General features: G+C 41.9%; 2 protein-coding genes across 17 annotated transcripts in view; one reads left to right on the top strand and one right to left on the bottom strand.

Annotated features, from left to right (window-relative positions):
• The window catches only part of DNAI7 (dynein axonemal intermediate chain 7), a 138,581-nt gene that overhangs the window by 86,379 nt on the left and 29,747 nt on the right, over positions 1–22,455 (top strand). For 5 of the 16 annotated variants that reach the window (XM_070049514.1, XM_070049508.1, XM_070049512.1 and 2 more), the window contains 2 exons: positions 534–647; positions 1,303–1,746. In XM_070049514.1, coding sequence (XP_069905615.1) covers positions 534–646 — 113 coding nt within the window. In that variant the 3' untranslated portion in view covers position 647; positions 1,303–1,746. Of the gene's footprint in view, positions 1–533; positions 648–1,302; positions 1,747–5,293; positions 16,008–18,811; positions 18,889–19,195; positions 19,451–21,284; positions 22,315–22,455 lie in introns of those variants that run through there. The other 11 variants (XR_011379034.1, XR_007921065.2, XR_007921066.2 and 8 more) reach the window with 6 other exon arrangements.
• IRAG2 (inositol 1,4,5-triphosphate receptor associated 2) overlaps positions 1,701–22,455 on the bottom strand; it is a 59,463-nt gene continuing 38,708 nt past the window's right edge. Inside the window, 17 exon segments of the mRNA XM_070049517.1 lie at positions 1,701–1,887; positions 1,889–2,069; positions 2,649–2,756; positions 3,777–3,878; positions 4,141–4,190; positions 4,288–4,350; positions 6,064–6,107; positions 6,891–7,038; positions 9,851–9,985; positions 14,039–14,179; positions 14,450–14,477; positions 14,563–14,626; positions 16,224–16,281; positions 19,164–19,234; positions 21,232–21,339; positions 21,464–21,528; positions 21,632–21,678. Coding sequence (XP_069905618.1) covers positions 1,861–1,887; positions 1,889–2,069; positions 2,649–2,756; positions 3,777–3,878; positions 4,141–4,190; positions 4,288–4,350; positions 6,064–6,107; positions 6,891–7,038; positions 9,851–9,985; positions 14,039–14,179; positions 14,450–14,477; positions 14,563–14,626; positions 16,224–16,281; positions 19,164–19,234; positions 21,232–21,339; positions 21,464–21,528; positions 21,632–21,678 — 1,440 coding nt within the window. The 3' untranslated portion in view covers positions 1,701–1,860.

Here is a 22,455-nt window from a genome sequence, read left to right as displayed (position 1 = left end):
GGCGTAGAAAAGAAACTCCTTGGTTTTAGTAACTGAAATTGCTTGCTACTCTGTAATGTTGAAGACTGTATCCTGTTCATGCTTCCAGAATAGTCAAGAACACTGGCCATGTACAGTTTGAGTATCTAGTTGAGTGCTGAGGTAACGAGAAATTAGGGTTTGAACAAAGGTTGACGGGAATGTATCCACATGTGTGTCTGGACACACTGCTTCCAGGCAGAGAGAACATCATCGCTGATAGAGAGCACAAGGGTGTAGCCCGGTGTGTTGCCGAGTGGAGGAAAGAACACAGTGGACAGGGAACCCGGAACTGATAGCGGGAGGTAAGGCCCGAAAGCTGCTGGGGTGTGGGGAAGAAAGGGTGGCTTCCGTCAGAGAGTCTTGTCAGTCTCTTAGAGTAGAGCCCCAAGCTACAACTGAAAGAGAGAAAGCCCTTGGCTCTGGTGTTGAGAGCAGACTGAAAGAAGCCGAGAATGGAAGGGAGACTTCCTGGGAAATCCTGAGGTCAACCCTATTTGTCGTCTTATTGACAGCTTCCTTTGGTAGAAATGAAAGCTTACCGACAAATGGCCCTGCTCAGTTCTGCTTTTGCATTTGGTTGGAGCAAATGGAATATGCTCTGCAGTTCTACAAAAGTTGTATTTAAGGTATAGTATGAAAAATCCATACTACACCTTTGTCCTCCGAAAGAAGATAGAGTACTCAAAACCTGAAGGAATGTAGACCATGGCCCCTCCTCTTAAAAAGGTAGAACAACACAACAATAAAGTGAAGACATTTTCAGCTCCATTTTGAGTGTCACATTTTAACTTTTGTCACACTTGAAACCAAGCTCTTTGAAGATTATGCCTTTGTTGTTATGGTACCAAGTGCTCTGGCCTTGAGGTCATGGTTCTCATCGGTGCCTCACCAGTCCTCCTCTGAGAGTGTGAGGCCTTGGCCTTCAGATTCTGACACACAGAAAGAAGGCGTCTCACCACATTCTACAATCCAGCCTACCCACACTTTAGCAGCAGTTAGTGAATGAGGTTTTGTTATTGCTTGTTTTTCCTCTACGGCAGTGCAGGTTCCCTGAAGGCAGGATTCTGCTGCTGTAGTTACCTATGGTCACCTGTTCTATCCCCAGTGCCTGGCACAGTGCTGGTGGAGTATGTGATGGGCTCTCAGTTACCATGAGTTGGGTGAATACAATGATGGGACATTAAGAATGTGTCCTTTAACCTCAGTACTGTGGGGGACTGAGTGGTAGTGGAAGATGACTGGAAGGGCTCAGCCTTCACTGATGTGTCTGACTTTCCGTAGGTGAGGGAGCACCTTGCAGAGGAACCCGCGGAGAGCCCCCCCTGGGAGCTTTTACTGTTCAGTGGGGACAGAGCGCAGCGACTGAGGGTGGACGAGGACAGCGAGTGCTTCTCCGAAGCGCTCAGAGAGGACACGGAGTTCCACGCGACCTTACTGCACATGGTCAAGGATTTTGCTTCTCCAGAAGCAATGGACAGAGTGCGGGCTGCACAGTGCCTGGTGATCGACTCCGTGTGCCACCTGCTGTTCTCCACGAGACTCCTCAGCTACTCTTAATCGCCGCTTCCACCAAGCATGGTAGAGAAGCATCAGGTATGAGTGACTGAATCATTCCCTGGCGGTTAATGTACTTTAAACAAAGTAGAGTTTTGTCTTTGCACACTGAGCTGAACGTTCACTGTATTTCAATGGTTCTTTATTTCAATAAAATGTAGCAGAACAATATATAATAATATCTTTCTCTAAAAGACCGCACCCTGCACACATGGAAGGGATGCAAAATCTCCGACAGTCATTCTGAGAACCTCTCGTTTGGGGTACTCTCCCAGGTAAAACTTACTAATTCACCAAGTTCACATACTGAAAGTTTAAAAACCAGGACACGCAAGGTCAGAGGTGCTGCAGTCACACTGGCGGTGGCCCATTGTGGCGGAGTCTGGTGAACGGCCACAAGAGATGCTCTAGGGCGCCCCAGGAGTCCCCTTCCTGGGCGGGAGCCGCTTCCACGGACTTCTGGAAGAATGGTCCCGTGAGGAAGCTCATCAAAGCTGCCAACAGCACGATGAAGGCAACAGAAAGCCACAGGGCCTTGTTCACCTTGTGGATGGAGGTCTTGAGGTTTGCTGCCCAGGAAGCTCCTGTGTCATAACTGCAAGGAAAGCACAGCAGTCGGTACGCCTGTCCCTACGTACCGCCCGTACAGCCTTCTGCACTGCCTGTTGTGACTGACCGGCTTGGTCTGGGGTCCAGTGTGCAGTCTTTAAGAAATGCTGTGCTATGAGAATCTGAAACGGGGGGGATTTAGGCAGCAGCTCTTAGCAAGCACACACACTGGTTCCTGGGCAGTCAGGCAGTGTGTGTATATGATCATGCCCCATGCTACGTATTTCCCACGATGCTTTTACTCCGTGAAAATGTAACCTGCATTTGTTTTAGAGCCACCCACAAACGGAAATGATTCTGTAACTAGCGTACTGTTTACCGCGGGGATAACAGCATTTTCTGTGTGCTAATTCATCTAATGCAATAACCTTCTATGTCAAAGAAAACGGAATGGCTGCTGCCTCTCCACTGCAGAAAACAGCGCTCACTGTGCGAGTGCACTACTGAGCAGAGAGACAACTTACACTGTGGAGACATCCCACTTGGAGGAGTTATTTTTCTTTTCAGAGAGACTTGACTTCCTTGTTCTTTCTACTATTTCTTCTCCGGGTGGCTCTAAGTCATCTTTAGTTCTGGAAATAAAGTGCTGGTAAATTTTTGTAACTAGAAATAATATAAATGTAAACATAAAATATCGCCTACTTGGGGCTGGCATTGTAATGCAGCAGGTTTAGCCACCACCTGTGACATCAGCGTCCCCTGTGAATTTTAAAATCCCGAGCTTATCACATACTGACAGTGGAAGCTTTGAAAGGCAACAAGATTTCCATCCAGCTCAGAAAAGATCCATTAGCTTATGTTATCTTTGAGGATAGGGAGTCAGTACTGCGTATCTTCTTATCTCTTAGCCCCGCGCATACTGCAGCACACAGTGGATCTCCTAACTGAACAAAGGAAATGAAGACCAAGCGGCGTGCGCAGTGCCTGCCCGCAACACCGGGTTCCGTCCTCCCTCCCTTTCCCCCAACTTCCACTGGTGCAATCTTGATTAATTTCTGTGTGTGCAGATGGAGACTTTTGTCTCCTCTGCTCTCCATTTACCTGAGTGGAAAATAGTTCCATTCTTCCATGAGCTTTTCTCTAGTGTCTTCATGGGTATACATTTTTTTTGGCATCAAAGTTTGAAATTCATAATGTATTGTCCATAAAATGTTGAAGACACCTTGTGAGAGCTACAAAGCCAATGCATTCGCAAATAAACTGTACGGTGCTCTAGCATCAGTGTCATCAGAATCTTTCAAAATTACTATCTTTCTGGTGATGCAGTGCTGTGCTCATCTCCAGGGAATCATGATGATCCCTACTGTTTATGCCCACCTGTTAGGTGAATGGGCACAGCAGGTTAAAACCCGTGCTAGGGAGGCATCCCATGAGGGCCCGTCAGTGTCTCTGCTGCCCTTCCAGCTCCCTGCTACACACAGGGAAAGCAGTGGCAGGTGGTTCAGCTGATGAGGCCCCTGCCTTCAGCCTGCTGCAGCCTCGCCTATTGTGGCCATTCGGGAAGTGAGCCAACCGATGGAAGAGCCACCTGTCCCTTTGTCTTTCAGATACATAAGTCCTTCACAACAATCCACACAGCAAGCTTCACCTACTTGAGTGGACATTTTTCTTCTTCCCCATCTGCCCAGGAGTAGGTGCTGATAAATCGATGTAAGGAAGGACGCTGTTCGCTCTGCTTTGACCCCAAAATGCGCCTAAACAATGGTCAAACAAAATACAAGCTGCAGTCATCCACTGATTTCCTGCAGGTTAGGTCAGCACAGGAGTTGCATTTTCTACATTTGTCCTGGCCAAAGTGACCTAACTTCTATTTCATAACGTTAAAGCTTCAGTAAATAATTAGAAAAACTGGCATATGATCTGCTTCAGTATACTCTACATTATCACTTATCGCAGGTACTCATTTACCCCAATTATACAGTAAAGGTCCCAGAAAACTTCAGACAAATGACTTACCAACTGCTTGACCTCCTGCTGACCCGGTCGTTATTCTCCGCTGCAGCCGCCTTCCAGAGTTCAGATGTTCAGGAATGACAAATACAAATTGAGTGAGGTTTGCATGAGAATGAATTTGATGCTAAGAACGCTTGGGAGTTTTCTTACCGTTCCCACATTTCCAATATTTCTGGGTAAAGAGGCAATGGTCACTCTTCGAAGAGAAGATGGCTACCAGAAGGAAGAAAATGTGCATTTAGAAAATTCTTAGCATTCTGTGCCTATACACAACAGTGATGAACACACACACACCCCTATGCCCTTGCTGCTGAGTTACACAGTGGGCACACTTTCAAGGATCTTACTCTGACCAAGGTGCCTTCCAAAAACATTTTACCAATTCTAGACCACTACACTAGAGTTCTTGCTTAGTTTTTTTTTTTTTTTTTTTAGTTTTTTAACATTTCAGAACAGTTTTAAATTTGTAAAACAAAAATTGTTTCAGTTTGAAAGGCAAAGTTGCAGTGAAGAAGAGGCAGAGACAGAGACATCTTCTGACAGCTGGTTAACTCCCCAAATGGCTGCAACAGCAGGGGCTGGGCCAGACTGCAGCTATGAGCCAGGAGCTTCTTCTTGGTCTCCCATGTGGGTACAAGGGCCCAAGGACTCATCTCCCGATGCTTTCCCAGGCACACAGACACGGAGCTGGATTGGAGGTCGAGCAGCCGGGTCTTCCACTGGCACCCATATCAGATGTAGGCACTGCAGATGTAGCATGCTCTCTCTGGAATACCCATGAATCACTCACAACCTCCTCTGTGTGACATTTGCCCCTATTACTCGTGTGCTTGTTTCTCTCTTGCTACTGCTGCTTTATGCCTGCAAAGAGTTCCTCTATCTCAAGAGGACATCAGTATGTACATGTATGGCTTTTAATTTAATGATTTCATTTTTTCTCCCTTAACAGACTGTTAGAGAGTCTCATGCTATTTTAATGAACGTCTGTGGTCCTAAATCAGCCTTGGGATTTTCACAGCACAGTTTTAAATAAATGTTTAATAAATAAAATAAAACGAATAAATAAAAGTTTAAATAAATGACACTTCATAAAATAAAAATATTTCACATGTAGCAAGCTGGAGCTTCACTGTGCATCCTTTTCATTTAATTTCAGAGATTAGTGAGCATCAAGCCTATTCAAGCAGTATCCAAGCAACCTGGCTTCTAATCATGTGTCTGACACTTCGATCGTAACTTTCCTGCTTCTCTCTTCTATTCAGTGCGAGAGGGATTGGGATGGAATGACTACAAAAAGTGTGGAATCCTGATTTTCAGACACTTCCCCTTGAGTTTCAGTTGTCCATTCTCCCATCTTGAACTTTATTCTGAGCCCCGTCCACAGACCCCAGAATACATCTGTATTCTCCAGTCTTGTATACAATCAAGAATGAACACGCCAAGGTTGTGTTCCTGTCTAGGAAGCATCTTTACAGGGACATGGAACCCGGGTCTTGCTTCCTCCTTTTTCGTGGACTATGCTTTGATGTAACGACCAGCACTCGGTGCCTGGGTCTGAAGTAGTCACTGAGGCCATGAGGTGGAAGCCAAAGACAGACAGTGAAGCAGCAAGAAAGGAGACTGGTTCTTAGGGATGGTGCAAAGCCATGCTGCTATTTTTTGAGAACCCACTGTGGCTACACATTACAGAGAGAAACTACTGTCCTACCGGCTGGCCCTCCTGCTGTCAGGCCAACTAGATATACACATAGAGCAGGAAGTATAAAGGCATACTTACTTCAACAGAAGTACGCATAACCATACCCCCGGACGTATGAATTAATGGCATGGTTTGCTGATTTACGTTTACAGGCATGTGAGTTCCAATACTTGAAACCCGTCTCGCTTCTGTGCGTCTGATAGGCACTTAAATGAATGAGAAATTACCTTGGAGTTCAGAGATGCTGAACGCTTTTTAATTTGGCAGTCCTCTGAAAGGAAACACACATTTTAGACCGTACTCATGAAATGCATGTTAAAGCACTGGCCTTAATTCTTTACAAAGTAAAGCAAAGGACAGAAAAGATGTGTTTAAGAATCCAGAGAATGCTGAGCAGTAAAAATATCTGTCATCACTTACTGGGTGATGTGAAAAAACTGCCCCTGGAACCAGTGGGACACAGCCCTCTGTGTCCCTGCACGTGGCAGGCACTGAGCGAGTGAACGCTGTAAAGAGGAATCTAACATTCTACTGCAGAAGAATTATCAACTCTGGTTATACTTCTAGAGGAGGGGACAGTTCATGAAAATAAGAATCATCAGAAAACTCATTGTTTATTTATTGACTTTTCCACGGCCACGTGTCTCTCTCTCTCTCTCCAGTTCGTCAGTCAGCATACTGTGCCAGGGTCACTGCTTCGTTGAGGGATTCAGAATTAACTTCAGTGAGCCTCTCTCATCAGTAATACTGTGCCTCACTGTACACCGGAGAAAAAAATCCATTCCAACATACGCTACATAGTGGAACACTAAGGTCACCTTAGTGAGATGAATTAACTACATCCTCTCATCTCAGCAATCTAAATTGACAAATTGTTGTTACATTTGTCATTACCAAAAATCCTCCATGTGTCCCAGTATGCCTTCTGACACTTTACTTCTGGCCATATAATCTAAACAAATGAGTTCTTTGATTATAGCCTTAACCTAAAGACACAGTAACATTTAATAACAGAGCATGGAAGAGGAGAATGCGAGAGAAACATCACCAATACCTTCATCATCAAGAGGGCTAAAAGACCTTTCATTCTGCAGAAGGACCTGCTTCAGTTCCTCCAGTTCGGCGTGCTCTTTGGCATACATTCTCTTCAGGTTTTCTACATGCTGAATCATCACCTCCACTGCTTTACTGACCCGGCTTTCCTACACGGAGAAGAGCAGGTTTACATCGCAAGTACAACTCTCAGTGTACAAAAGATGATGACTAAACACATGAACTTACCTTCACTCCTGCCCTGAATCCCAGTGACAATAAATCACATTTTTTTTAAAAAAAAAAGTATGAATTTACAAGGGCAAAGAGAATAGAGGATAATTTCATTTCAACAAGATTTTGCAAAGTGGACAGTAGGAGGACTCGGAGGACTAGGAGTACATGACTAAGACCTGGAAAAGCTACATCCTAAAAGAAGGTGGGTAAGCAAAGCCCAAAAGCAACCTAGGGGACACTACAGAGACCCCAAAGGCCGCCGAATGATCAGCACCTCTGGGACCCAGGTTGAGGGTGGGTATGTGCACAGGACTGGTTGAAAGTCTGCAAACACTGGGTAGAGCCACCGATGATCTCCCTTATTGTCACCAGCAGACCAACTTCCTCGCCACTACTTCAAAGCCTAGAGGGTGAATACCCAGAGACAGGTGAACAGAGTGTCCATGGTTGGAAACAGGGTTGTTGATGTATGTGTCATACTGAAAACAACAGATGTAAGTAAAGGTCTGCATACATCTTGAATACAGAGATCCCAGCTTAACTAACCATTCCACCCCCAAACACTGACAGCCAGGCTTATAAACCTGCGAAGTAGACAGGTGCGAGATGTTTCTCTGGGGAATCTGATACTCCAAGATGCAGTTCTTTTAACCACTGACCTCAGGGGTAGTACCCCAGTGAAACATCCTCACTTACACAAAGCTTAGAGTTCAGGATTTTCCCTGATACCCAGATGGTTAGATTCTAGGGGAAACCAAAACTCATAAACACAACCTAGAAGACATAGTTTCTAGGCAAACAAACTTCAAGCAGACTAGCAATATCCTCAGAGTTAATACTTATTGTGTGCATGAAAAAGATGATATTACTGGAAATAATGCTCAGAACTTTAATCCAAAGAACTTCTGGAAATTAAAAATGTTGCAAAATAGCAGAGTTTAGAGAGAAAATTGAAGCAATGGCCCTGAAACTAAATCCAAAAATACCAAGGCAGCAAAAAGTTGAGAAAGATCAGCTCCGGAGATCTAACATTCAAGGAAGTATTAAAGATGCAAAAAAAAAATCTGTAAAATACAGAAAATGAAACTACTTAAAAACATTTCCGGCACTCATAACCTTAAGTTTCCACCCTTAAAATAGTAACTCACAGCCTAAAACAGTAGATAAAAATAAACCAAAGGAGGGCAGTAGGGCAAAGAGAACATCCTACAAGATTCTAGAAAGTAGAAACTGTCATAGGCAAAGGCTCCAGAGTTAGAGAAGCCACAGCGTTTGATACCACCACCAGACCCAGGAGATGATAAAGCCATGCCAGGGAGATTCCAGAGGAAATGACCTGCGACCTGGAATCCTCCACACAGCCAGACTGGCAGCTGGGTGCCAGAACATAAAGCCACCTCGGTCACGTGACATCTCAAAAAGTTTACCTTCCACCAAAATGGAAAAAAATTAAAGAATAAGAGACAGAAAAGGAACTCAGGAAGGGAGACTCAACTTGAGAGAGTTTCCAGGACTTCTGTGCAAGTCCAAACAACCAGTCCAGATCAGCACAGATCTAAATCTCTGGAAGCCACATCTGAAAAATGAAACCAGCAGAACACCCATGAGCTTCAATGTCTTGGGAGACCTTGGCTCTTCAGAAGAGTTTTAGATGGACTAGAGCTAGGTATAGAGAAAGAACCATAGCGAAGACAAAAATAGCAAAGAAAATTAACTCCAGGAAGAACATGAATTTGTAGAGAAGGAAAAGTCATCTTCATAGACTAATACAATGTACGTGGTCATAATAATGTTTGCACAATTATTATAACTAATAATCACTAACTTATTATTTTTCTTCAATTTTTAAAAGCTTTTAAAGTTGCCTGATAAAGGACACAGTGAACCCACATGTACACATCAGCAAGCTTCAGGAACCAGCAACAGGTTGCCATGAGAGTTTCAGCTCTTGGCCATTTATTTTTAATAAAAAAAAAAAATAAAAGCAAGAGGAACTATTTCATTCCTGAATGCCTCATTAAGAGTAAATGCTGTTTCTTAAAGAATCTCAATGCCATGGTCACATCTAACAAAACCAACAGAAACAACATCATCAAATTTCCCCTGCTGTCTCAGAAACAAGTTTTAATTGGACCCTGATAACATACACGTATTGCTTTTCTTTTCCCATGCTAATACACTATTTACAATATAACATCAAGGACATTAATACACTTCCAGTACGCATCTACTATATCTAGTTTAAAGACATTTTCATCACCCCAAGTAAGTACCCCACACACATTAAGCAGTTCACTCCACAGTGTCCCCGGCCCCTGGACTGGCAATCACCAGTCCACCCTGTGACCCAAGGATCTACCCATTCCAGATACTTGAAATGAATGGACTCCTAATAGGAAACCTCCACCACTTTTGTTCAGTGTAATGTCTTCCGGTTCATGTGTGCTGTAGCATACACCAAAAATGCATTCCTTTTGATGGCTACATAATGTTATATTTACAGCCACAATGTTTTTAACCATCCATCTGATACTAGACACTTCGAGTGTGTGCGGTATTATATTAGTATACATATATATTTTCTTCATCATTTCATTTGTATACTCCATTGTTCTATGTGAAACTAGCATGTTTTATACAAGAAAGTATTCTTTACACTTATTTGTAGAACTGTAACCCATTATCTTCAGGGAAATAAATCCTTTTCATAATTCCATGGTAAATAGAAAAATGGAGAGAGGTTACCTGATTAATGGCTCCCAACATCTCAGCCCTACTGGCCACTCGTGTGCTACACTGGCTAAGAAATGTTATACTCTTCTCCAGCTTCTTAATGATTTCCTGGGCCTGGTTGTCTTCCTCACACAGAAGTGTTAAAGACTGTAGAGAGAGCAGAGTATTACAGTCTATCCATCTAACACAATCATTCTTCAGGTGATTTTTAAGATTTATTTATTTCAAAGACAATTACAGAGACAGCCAGAGAGACAGCGACAGAGAGAGGTCTTCCATCTACCAGTTCACTCCCCAGATGACCACAACAACCAGAGCTGAGCTGATCCAAAACTAGGAGCCAGGAACTTCTTCCAGGTCTCCCACGTAGGTGCAGGGGCCCAAGGACTCTGGCTATCTTCTACTGCTCTCCAAGGCCATAGCAGAGAGCTGGATCCTAAGTGGAGCAGCCGGGACTCAAACTGGCACCTCTCTGGGATGCCAGCGTTACGGGGTGTTAACCTGCTGCAGCACAGCACTGGCCCCTTGCAAGTGATTCTAATACAAAGTTGCACAAGTAGATGCAGTCCCAGCTCCATGATCTTGGTGGGAGGAGGAAAAGGAATAGCAAAGACCAATGATACAGGGTACTGAAATTTTAGTAACTTCATTGGCTAATGGATGCTTATAACATTTTTCATGTCTAGTCTCTATTCCTTATTTATCTCCCAATTCATCACTCCTTCATGTGCCTTCATATCTCTTTCCTAGAGTTTACTGGACTCATAAAAAATTATGCTTACAATTGATTTTCACGTATCATAAGAGAAACATAGGGTGAAATATTTAAGGAAAGCAGCAAAACACAATGGATTAAGAATTGGCTGTGGTTACTACACTTGCTCTCCCATCCATTGGGTGTGATTGGGTATCCTTTACTACTTTATGAATACTCCTTTTGAACCTGCACCCTTTATACAAAATGGTGCCCTGCCTGAGGAAGAACCATCCTTCTCACTAGGGTAGACACAGAAAATTAAGAAATCAGCAGACTTGGAAGCAAATAAGTAACTGTTCATTAGCCATGTGTTTACGAGCAAATCCCCAAGACACAAAGAAGCACCATCATTTTGTACATCAGCAAGAGAAAGTGCTGCCAATAAAACCATAAGGCACCATTGAGTGTAAACTGGATTGTGATTCTGGAACTGTTAGGATGTAAATGTGTATCATTGGCTATTTCCTGATAAATCCGATGGATTACATCTCCTTTGCAGGAATACTTTGCTATGAGAAATAACTGAAGCCAAATGCTTGTCACACAGTAGGTGCTCAATGAATGGCAGCTGCTTTGGAAACAGATTCGTCTGAGTTGCACTTGCAGAGCAGTTAGCCAACTGGAATGGCCATGCTCACAGGCAGTCTCCTGCAGCAGTTTCAATAACCACCCCCAACGGGGCGGGGAAAAGGAGATATTGTTAGCAAAACAGCATATGGCCAGCGAAGATCAAGTCATAAAGAACTAATGCAGCCAAACAGACCTGAAATTACTAAGGAGACTGAATCAGCAATGCAAACCTCCCAACAAAGCAAAGCCCAGCTTCCCTGGTAAATTCTGCCAAATATTAGAAGACGACTGTATATCCTCCAAAAACCCTCTCCCCTCAGAAACTTGAAGAAGATGGAACACTTAGAGCTCATTCGGTAAGGGCTGCATTACCTTCATTGCAACGCCCAAAAAAGGCCTTACAATAAAAGAAAGCTACAGACCAATAACTTGGTGGGTATCGCCTCAGAGATACTGAACTACATACTTGCAAACTGCATTCAACAACACTTTGAAAGGATTGTACCACGGGTCTTCATAAACTTCATGGAAAAATGCATAGTACAAAAAAGAGCTTTGCATAGATAAATACTTTCGCCCCAAAATGCCCCCTTTAAAAAATTTTTATTTTCTTTGAATGGCAGTGAGACAGAGACAGACGTCTTTCATCTGCTGGTAACCTCTCCAAGTAGCCACAATGGCCAGGGTGAGCCCAGGCCTCCCATGTGGATGGCAGAGGCCCAAGCACCTGGGCCACCTTCCACTGCTTTCCCAGGCACAACAATATAGAGTTAGAAGGGAGGCAGAGCAGCTGGGAACGGAACTGGCTCTCTGAGTGCCAACCTTTCAGGTGGCAATTTAACCCACTCACTATGGAACAATGCCAGCCTCATAGCTTTATCTTTTCATTCCTTTTCTCCATGAACTTCATGAAGTATCCTCCTATTACACTTATTTCTATGTGAACCATCCTCTCCAGGAAAAGCTCCCACTTCGCCACAATGTACGATATACTTCAAAAAATATCCATGGAAAGTAGAATTAGAAGATGTTTATTTAATAAAAAAAATTTGAAATCCATCCATAGGTTTTTTCATAGTATTTTCAATGAACATTTTGAAGGCTCCTCATCTATCGCATTGAGAAAAATGGACAAAAACCACATGACTCCTTCAGCTCAGATACAAAGAACATTTGACAAGATTCTTTGTCCTACCTTGATTTAAAAACATACCCAAAGATCTAGGAATGGAAGGAAACGACTTCAATAGAATAAAAGTCAATTAGGAAAAAGTCACAGCAAAATCATACTCAGAGTTAAAAGACTCAAAGCTTTTTCTCCCAAGTTCAAGAAAAAGGCAAAGATGGCTGCTCCCACAGTTACTCAACATCCTGGAGTACCAGTACAGGGACTACAGCAGTTAGGTGAGGGAAAAACACACACAAAGGAATTCTAACCTGAAAGACAGAAAGAAGCAAAATCCTCTCTGGATATACTGAACATTAAAGTTCTTATTGTGCTAAATGTGATAGATTCCATACAAAAAAATTTAGAATAAACAAGAGAAGCAAAATTCAGTGATACAATATTAGCACAAAAAATCAACTGCATTTTATACATAATTTCTGAGAAGGAAAGTATGAAAACTGCTCTATCTACAATAGCAGCAAAAAGACTGAGATACTTAGGAATGAACATTATGAAGGCAGCGACAACCGTATCCACTAAAAAGTACAAAACACTGCTAAGAGAAATTAAGGCAAACACATATCAGTGCAACTACAACTGGTGTTCATGGCTTGGTAGACCTAAGTATGTTAAGATTCCATACCGCCCCAACCATTCTAGAGATGCGAAGCAATCTCTATCAAAATCTCAACTGTACTTTGTACAAACAGAAACATATTCCAGAATCTCTATGGAACAAACAACTACCAAATGGCCAAAACAACCTTTTAGAAGACAGAAGTGTCTGTTGCAGCACCAAGAGTTACACTACCACCTGGATGCTGGCTTCCCATAGGAATGCCTGTTCAAATCCTGGCCGCTCCACTTCTGATCCAGCTCCCTGTTGAAGTGTGCAAGAAGGTAGTGCAAGATGGCCCAAGTACTTGGGCGCCTACACCCCCAGGTGAGACCTGGATGGAGTTCCGGGCTCCTGGCTTCATCCGGGCCCAGCCTCAGCCACTGCGGCCATCTGGCGAGTGAACCAGCAAATGGAAGCTCTCAGTCTCCCTCTCTGTGCCCCTCCCTCTAACTCTTCTTTGCAAATACATTCATAAATCCCTAAAAACAAGTAACAGTATTTCAGATCACAACAGGATAGCAAAACATTGCTTCTCAGTTTTTATTTTCTCCATCCAAAATCAAGTCACTGATTTTTCCAACCCATCTCTGAGTGTATGGAAACTTCACACGATGCAAAGATAATCCTGTCGTTCTGTGTCCCTTGCTCTTCTTCTGAGCAGACTTGCCTGTCATCTGACAAGACTCTAATCTGCTGTCGTCCTTTTTTTCCTAAGTTAATCAAATATGGAAATAGACTTTCGAGTCTCTTCCATAAAGCTGAAAACTGCCTTTTCCTCCTATTGCTCAGTTTTTGGCATCATTATTCTTCCTCCTAAAATCTATTTGAAAATCCAGAGAGAAAACAGATGACTCACACAGCCTACTCAGAAAGACATTTGGGTGTCTGATTGTTAGCACTGCCTGTTAGTGAAGCAGTTCTTGCAGCCTAATCCTGAATTCCTCATGTCCCATGAATTTGCATTTCAGTCAGACAGCACTTGGTATTTGGTACTGGTTCGTCAGACGAGTCAACTGATCTCTAAGTACGCAAACAGCACGGGAAACATGACCCCATGTGACAGTGCCCACATGTTCTAACTCTCACCTCTAATAGCTTTAAGCAGTTAGCGACTTCTTTATTCAGATTTTCTTCTGCCAAGTCACGAGATCGCTGTTCGAGCTTCACTCTCTTCTCGAGAGTAAACCAGTCACACTTGAATCCCAGCGATACTCTGAGGAACTCTGCCTGTGGTCAGAATAGCACGCAGTCAAGAGAAAGAACTGGGTGTGCCCAAGTATTTCAGGATAATACCGCATTGTATGGGGAGGCACTTCTCTCTGCTCCCAGCATCATGCTGATAGGCACTGACCTTGCCTGTGCTTAGCCATCGCCAAGACAAACACACAGCAAATTTAAAGGAGCTTGTACGAGAGCATGCAGTGACATCAGCAGGTGAGTCGGAAACGGTTTTTTTTTTTTCTTGTTTAAACAAAAATGCATTTAGTTTAAACTCACCTCCACCTCCTTCTCATTAGCAGAAGTGCTATGGGATAAAACAAAGATCTTATTCAAATATAGTCCAACTGAAACGTACAACAGGTTAAGATGCAACGTGAAGAAAAACTTACCTGTCACTTTGTCGAAAGTTAACCGATTTCACAGTGCTTCCAGGAAGATGGGAAACTGCAGTGTCTATTACAAGACAATAAAATATTATTTGGTTAAGAAGATGTAATATCTAAAAGCATATTTTTAACAATGATATATTATCTTCACTAAACAAGGGCATTTTCTAAATATGACAGCTAATAATGCATTTGCATCAACTGTAATATAATGTTATGAAACTGACATCACAATGACATTAAAATCATTGGCTCACACTTGAGCTTGTGAATACTTTTTGAAACCATAAGATGTCTGAGAAGCAAAGAACAGCTCAGTTTGTTCTCTCTGTATTTGAACACTTTTTATACAACGAATCTCCAAAAAGTTCATAGAAGATGCATAGTAACCTGTTAACTATGCATGAATTTCTATCTTTTATAACAAATTTATTTGAAAGGCTTGAGTAAAAGGATGGACAGGGCTTCTCCATCTGCTGATTGACTCCCTCAGTGTTCACAAGAGTTGGGGTTAAACCAAACCAACATAAGAAGCCAGGAACTCAATCCAGGTCTCCCAGGTGGATAGCAGGGACCCAGGTACCTGAGCCATCACCTGCTTCCTCCCATGTGTGCATTAGCAGGGAAATGGAATGCAAAGTAGAGCCAGGACTCAAAACCCTCTACTGTGGGATTCGAGTGTTCAGAGCAACATCTGCACGACTCCACCAAATGTCTACCTCTGTGCCAAGCACATCTGTGCCAAGCATTTTTCCAGGTGCCCCATGCATTTTAATTTCTTCAGTCCTCACAGCAACTCTCTGTGGCAGATACTGCTAGTGTCTGCATTTGACAGGCTTGGAAACTGCCTACCATCATTTACTTAACTCACGTAACATTTGGAAGATTAAAAAAAAAAAACCTGCATATAACTAATTCAGCCAAGTACATAGCATACAGTGTAACCTCAACAAAGGGTATTTGTAGCTCATCTTTTCCATTTTTAAGATGAGAAAACTGACTCAAGGTAACATAACTTTGCACGTAGTCAGTCAGAAATTCACCCAGTCTGGAGTCTGTATGACTCAGAAGCCTGAACTCTATCCAGTAGTCCATCCTGACAGTTGAGGAGGGAAGAATCCTAGTGCTTACTTTATAAATAAGGAGTTCTTTACTTTTAGATGGGATCCTGAAAAGGAATTCAAAGTAGAGTTTAAACCAACTATGGGCCGGCGCCATGGCTCACTAGGCTAATCCTCTGCCTTGTGGCGCCGGCACCAGCGCGATGTGCTGGCCGCAGCACGCCAGCCACGGCGGCCATTGGAGGGTGAACCAATGGCAAAAAGGAAGACCTTTCTCTCTGTCTCTCTCTCTCTCTCACTGTCCACTCTGCCTGTCAAAAAAAAAAAAAAAAAAAAACCAACTATGAACACTGGCTTGGTTCCTGGTTCACAGTAGAGCTCTAGTTATCACAAGTCTTCTGGGATCAATGTAACGCAATGAAATCAAACACAGTGTAAATGCTGCTTCTTTCAAAGGAGATAGACGGAGTCAAGACTGGGATCTGTTGCCTGGTCTTGGGCATGCATGCAGCACTGGAAGGGGCGTAGTCTAACTCAGACTCCACCTACACAACTGTCAGGACGGAGCAGCTCATAGGAGGGTTCAGAAAGAACATTCCTTACCTCCCGCGGCACATGCTTTCCCTTGTTCTTCTGTTGTTTTGGGTTCCTCTTTGGCTTCCTGAAATCGTAAGGAGATATTACTGCTGCACATGGAGTAGAATTATAACCAATCACTTCCCAAAATCCTGTCCTCTCCTAACCCTATGGAGTCATAGACAGTCTGTAGTACTCAAGGACCTGTACTAGGGGTTAAGAAAAAAAACAACACTGGCACCATGGGGCTTCCAATCCAGCTAAGGCCAAAAGTACATAAATACATGAAAAGTTATAGAAACCTGTCACAGTTTACCACTGGACAAACTGTAACTGACTGCCAAATACATGAGGCACATACGTCTAAGTGCTCTGGACAGGAAGGAGAGAGACCACCTGACTTGAGTGGCTTGGACATTTTCTACAGATAGGAGCAGCTGCAGCTGATAGAGGGCCAGACTGGATGGTGGGAGAGGTGAACCGAGGGCCTGCAGCCATCATGTGTGGCATCCATCCCGTATGGGTTTCTGAGGGAACTACGACAAAGAGGGTGCTACGATTGTGCTCTGTTAGGCTTTTAGCCCTCCTGAAAATGCCTTAAGGCCACTGACCAAGTGGCCTAGGAATGTATCTGAGTAACAAAGATCACCATAGCAAAGGGCTACATGGTGCTCTGTGAAGGCATCCAGTAGTGTATACCGTCATTTCTATGGAACTAATCATTTGGCATTCTCAAATTAATGGAGAAACCTAGACAACCAGAGCAATTTTCCATTAAATAGTAAGTCTAAGAAGATAACTATGCTGTGTATTTTTCTGACAACGGAAATTAGGGTTTCAATGAAATGTGACGCACAGCAATGCAGCAACAGTACTGGGCTATGCTCATCACCATTTTAATATTCAGGTTTTTTGAATCCATTCTCAGTGCCACGATCTTCCCAGTTGTGGCATTTTCTCCTCCTGCACTTCACAGCCGCACTTCTGGGAGGATTTGTCCACAGCTGCTGTTTCTGGTTCTTCCTCTCTCATTCATGATCAGTGAACCGCCCCTGACACTCCAAGTAAACTCAGCAGTCATGAGTGAGTGCCCGATTGCCAAACTCAATGAGTAATTTTCAATCTGTATCTCACTTGATCTTCTAGTGCATCTGACACAATCTGTAAATCCCTTCTCTGAGATTTTTCTTCCCTTGGTTTCCCTCCTGGGATGTCCCCAATCCCATGACTTCAAGAGCTCCTTCCCAGTCTCCTCTGCCTTTGCTTTCTCTATTACTGTTCCTTGCCTGCCCATCGGAGTCCCTGGGAAATCTCCACTCACTGGGTCTTTGGCTGATAACTCACAAACATGTCTGCTCCTACAGTCACGTGGGTGAACTTATGATTCTGGGTATATAACTATCTGTAAAGTCTCCTGGACATCAAGCTGAAACTCAATTTGTCTCTACTAGATTGTATTTTACAAACTTGATTCCTCTTCCTCCCTCCCTTCTCAATGCTATACTATTCCTTTTTTATCTTAAGCCATAAACTTGGCTATTTACCTCTTCCTACACCCTTGATAAACTTAATCTACTATGAACTCCACTATGTAATGTATCCCACATTACTCTCTGCATCCTCAGTAGCTCCCATCTCTTACCTGAGTCATTCCAACAGCATCCTCATCAGTCCCACTGCAACCATTACACATTATTTCACCCTATTATTTTTTGAAGTGTCTTGTGTTTTTGAGATGCGAATTTCTTTCTCAAAAGAACCTACCATGAAAGACTCAAGGACCTTAATTTCCTTCCATCCTTTCTGATAATAACAGACATTGCTTTTTAGCATGTGCACTAGCCAAGGCTTTGCTCCAGGTATACTTCATATCAAAGTAAGGATCATCCTAACTCATCACTCATCTATTCATTCTACTCCCTTGCAAATGCCATTAAGTGTTTATCTACCTCATCGCCCCAAAAGTATCCATGCCATCAACCCCTGTGAACTTGAGTTAGCTTGTATGGGTCTCTGTTTCTTACAACCAAATGTGCCTAACCAGAAAAATGTTTATGAATTGAGATGAAAAAAAAATGCACACAACTGTCCACATACAGCATTCTTAAAGAATCATAGATCTAGATCCACAGTCTGTGAGTTACACTTCACTAACGATTAATTCATACCGCTGACAATGAGTCTTCTCTTTAAGGAAAGGAATTCAAGTGTTCTCTATGAACATTCATAGTTATAGTTTTTTATAGCACTTAGGTATGCTACTATATAACATTCACTGCCACCCACATGGTACCCTCCTCTATGACATCTTTTCTGATCTTCTACCTCAAGCAAGTGTCCTTTCATATCCTTAATCGCACTCTTGAGTAGTAATCTACTTCTTCACCTGATTAGAAACATCTTGAAGATCAGTGTTGTATTAACTTTTGTTCATTTATTTAAGTAGTCGTCTACTAAGGGATATTTGGCTCATTTCTAATAGATTTTTTATGAAATAAATGAATGAGTAAATGAATGGAAAATCAAGGTAGAACCAAGAGGTCCTAGCTCCAACCCTACTGTTTGACTCCGGATAAGTCACAAGGACTCTTTGACCTCCATTTCTTTCTCTATAGCTGGAGTGGGGAACATTCAGCTGTGGGCAATATGAGGCCTGTAAAATGGTTTGGTCTGGATCTGCCTACAACCGCAGGTAAGACTTCAAATTCAGAAATATATAGCAGGCTAATTTGTAGGCTGATCACTTTGAGTGGCTTTCCAATGATGTTATAAATATCCAAATGGCCCCTGGCAAAAAAGGTCTCCCACCCCTCGCCTACATACTATTGATATAATTAAATTCTATTAGCCTCATACTGCTTTTATAGGTGAAAACAATAATGTTTCTAAGAGTGCTTTGCAGACTTGAAGAGTCTGCCATTATAATGTATCTGTAATTTTACTGTGACCATGAGTATCTTTCCTTACCTGATTTATTGTGTTTTTTTCTGTACTCACAGCATCTTGGCATGTAATATTCTCTTGAGCTTTACTGGTGCCTGTAGAATAAAGCAAAGACACTGTGCTTTGGGGGAACATTAACAAGGAGAAACAAACAGGATGCAAATATGGGCAAACCAGTCAGTGAAAAAGGCTCTGACATCTGAGACAAAGCATGTGTGTTAAAAATATAAATGTGCCCACTGATTTGGGATCAGGGATGCAGCAAATAAGGCCCGTAAGACAGAGAAGCCCATGGAAGATTTCTTAATGCAGTGAGTATCTGTACAAATGGCCTTCAAATACTAAGTTGAATTTTTTAAATCTTCTTTTAGGCCTTTGTTGCTTTTTTTTTTATCAAGCACATTACTGGTAAAACAATAGAAAGTAGACAAAGGAAGGATGGACAGTTGGTCACTCAGGTCTCTTTTTTAACTTGACAAATATTTTTAGAACTCACATATGCAAAATTGTTAACAAAGTAGGATATCCGTCTACATAAAATATGTAAGTCAGATGTCATCCAACTAAAAAGGAAAGGTACACTGTGATGCTGTTTCCTTTTGCAATTTCCCTTTACTTTGGTGTACTTTACTTGTACTGGAACATGCTTGATGGTTATCCTCCTAGAGGATACCTTGTCCTGCACTGGCCTCACTACAAGCACAAAGGTTAGCCGTTACAGTTAGGATCCCCTTCTTTTTAAGAAAAATAAATATCTGAAACATGTGCTGTATTTTAAAAAAATCATATGGAATTAAGAATAAAATGCTACTCAGTTTCCTCAGTGGTACAATTTTTACTGTACAGAAATTTTACTTTAGTTTTTCTTTAAATTTGAAGACAGATGGTGGGTTCACATAGTCCATGAATTAAAAAGTATGAAACATTTTACAGTGAAAAATTTCTCTCCCATCTACATCTGCCAGAAAACCCACTTTCCCACCCCATAGACAATGTTAATTTTTTCTACCCTTCCAGAGATATTTTATACATAAAACTTTCTTCCTCTTTCACACAATTTTGCAAACTGTATACAACATTCTATACTTTGTTAAAAAAAAAAGCCGTCCTTTGATATCTTTTCATTTTTTGTTATTTTTCTTGACATCTTTCTAAGAAAAAAAGTCTCTTTATACATTCTTTATGCCTGCCTATTAGTATCTCATTACATGCATATGTCTTGGATGACTTGGATAGTCTTGGATGACAACTAAAACATGGGTGTCAATATTTTGTTATTACAGACAATGTCAAGTAACTTATTCACATTTCATACTGTATTGTGCATGTGCCTATCAATAAATTCCCACAAACCAAACTGCTGTATTGGAGCATATGTGTAACCTATGAGAATTTCTTTATGCCTTCAGCCTTGTACCTCTGCCTGTATGACAGGTGAAAACTGGTATCTTGGAGCAGTTTTACCTGAAACATTTCCATACCAGGATACAAACTAAAGTATAAAGATGTTCTTCAATTAACCCATGGAAGAGATTCCATTTCAGCAATATTATGACTAGTCTAATTCAATACATATCTCAAATGTCAATGTCAAGTTCAAACAATAGAATAGAATTTCCTTGATTGCGAAGAGGGGTGTAGTAAACAGATTTTCTAACTGTTGTGATGTCTCATAGGTAATGGTGGAGAGTAACTACTTTGTGTTCACAGTCAAGCAGCAGGAAAGGATACACCATATTCTCTGGTGGATTCTCCTGTCTCCTGAGTGTTTCATCCTTCCCCACTGACAGATTCTAATGAGCAGGCTAAGAACCCCCCAGTCTCCAAGTTGCCTAAGTCCCATTTCAGTATCACTCTATAGTAATTTCTCTTCTGTCTACAAAACTGAAAACAAATTGCAACATCCTCATTCATGAAGGCCATGGTTACCACTTGGACTTCTTTGCTGTAGACTATGTCTTCCAGTTTCTTCTATAAAAATGTTATAAGACAATACTGAATAATATTGCACTACTAGGGATAGTTACTCCACCAACTTAAAGGTTTGCTTAATGGTTAGGATGGAAAGTCCTGACACCCTTCAGCAGCTTACCTTGGCTCTCTATCATGGCCGAGGTTGGTCTCACATTCTCTTCTTTCTCACAGAGTGACTTACAGTCAAGGTCACCAGAAGCCATATTCAAAGTTTCTGATCCAGATTCTGTAACAGGAAGATACGAATACTATGAATAGCATGCAAAAGACGTGTTGGCCTATGTTCTCATTTGCATGCTGTAAAAACAGTTATAACACCCAGTTTTTGTGCCTCTTCCAAGTCCACTCACCACTTGAAGTTGCAGTACTGTCTGTGGACGAAGTGTGTCCGGGCGATGGTAGTGTGGGATGTTCCCTGCAGAACGAGCAGAAGAAATATCGTGGAGCATCAGATCTAGAGAACTCTCTTAAAACCCAACTGAACAGGCACAGATTCCCATAAAACACAAACAGCAAACCTGGACTGTGGCAGGCTCTCAGGGGATGAGCGTTCAACAGCATGCTCCTTAAGGAAAAATACAAGGAGATGTAAGTTCCACAATTTGACATTTTCCATTTCAAAAGGTTATTTTAAGCAAACATTTTCATGAGTTTCAAATGAACCCCTATTTACTTGGCTCTTTTGGAGAGGCTATGGGGCCAGCATGGTATAGGGCACACGGATGCACACACTGCCTCAGAGCTGTACTTACAAAAAACACTCAATTTTAAGTATATTTACACATTTGATATTTTAAGAAAATCTGATAAATTCTTAAGCAAAACAAATTCTAAACCCAAAGGGCAGCAGAGTGTATTTCATGAACTTAAGTCAAGTTTTCTTTAAGCAGAACATTCTACATGGGCATAAAACAATATTTCTATTTATGAGCATATTACTCAACCCAAAACTTTTCACCTAGTCATTTTAAAAATGATTCTCGTTTTCTCCAGCTAGATAAATCATGTACCTGAAACTTAATCCACATCTCAGAATTCTGAGGGATTACGTCTAAGTCAGCATGCATTACGTGGCATTCAAAAAGAGTTTAACAAAACTTTGGCCCCGGCCTGCCAGGGCACATGTTTGAATATCTCATTTGAACTTCTGTAACTTCCACCAAGATCACTGATCTGAGGGAACTCCAGGACATGAGTGTTTGTGAGTACATGCAGATTCTTTAAAGAAAAAACACAGTAGGAACAGAATTTCACTTCTAATAAACTTTCCATATTTTATTTTCATTATTATTTGCTTTAGGAAAATAAAATTAAGATCATTAGCACATAAAAGTCACAGAAA

Source organism: Oryctolagus cuniculus, chromosome 9 (genome assembly GCF_964237555.1).
Source record: "Oryctolagus cuniculus chromosome 9, mOryCun1.1, whole genome shotgun sequence".
Taxonomy (NCBI): Eukaryota; Metazoa; Chordata; class Mammalia; order Lagomorpha; family Leporidae; genus Oryctolagus; species Oryctolagus cuniculus.
This window is presented reverse-complemented; position numbering and strand designations above follow the sequence as displayed.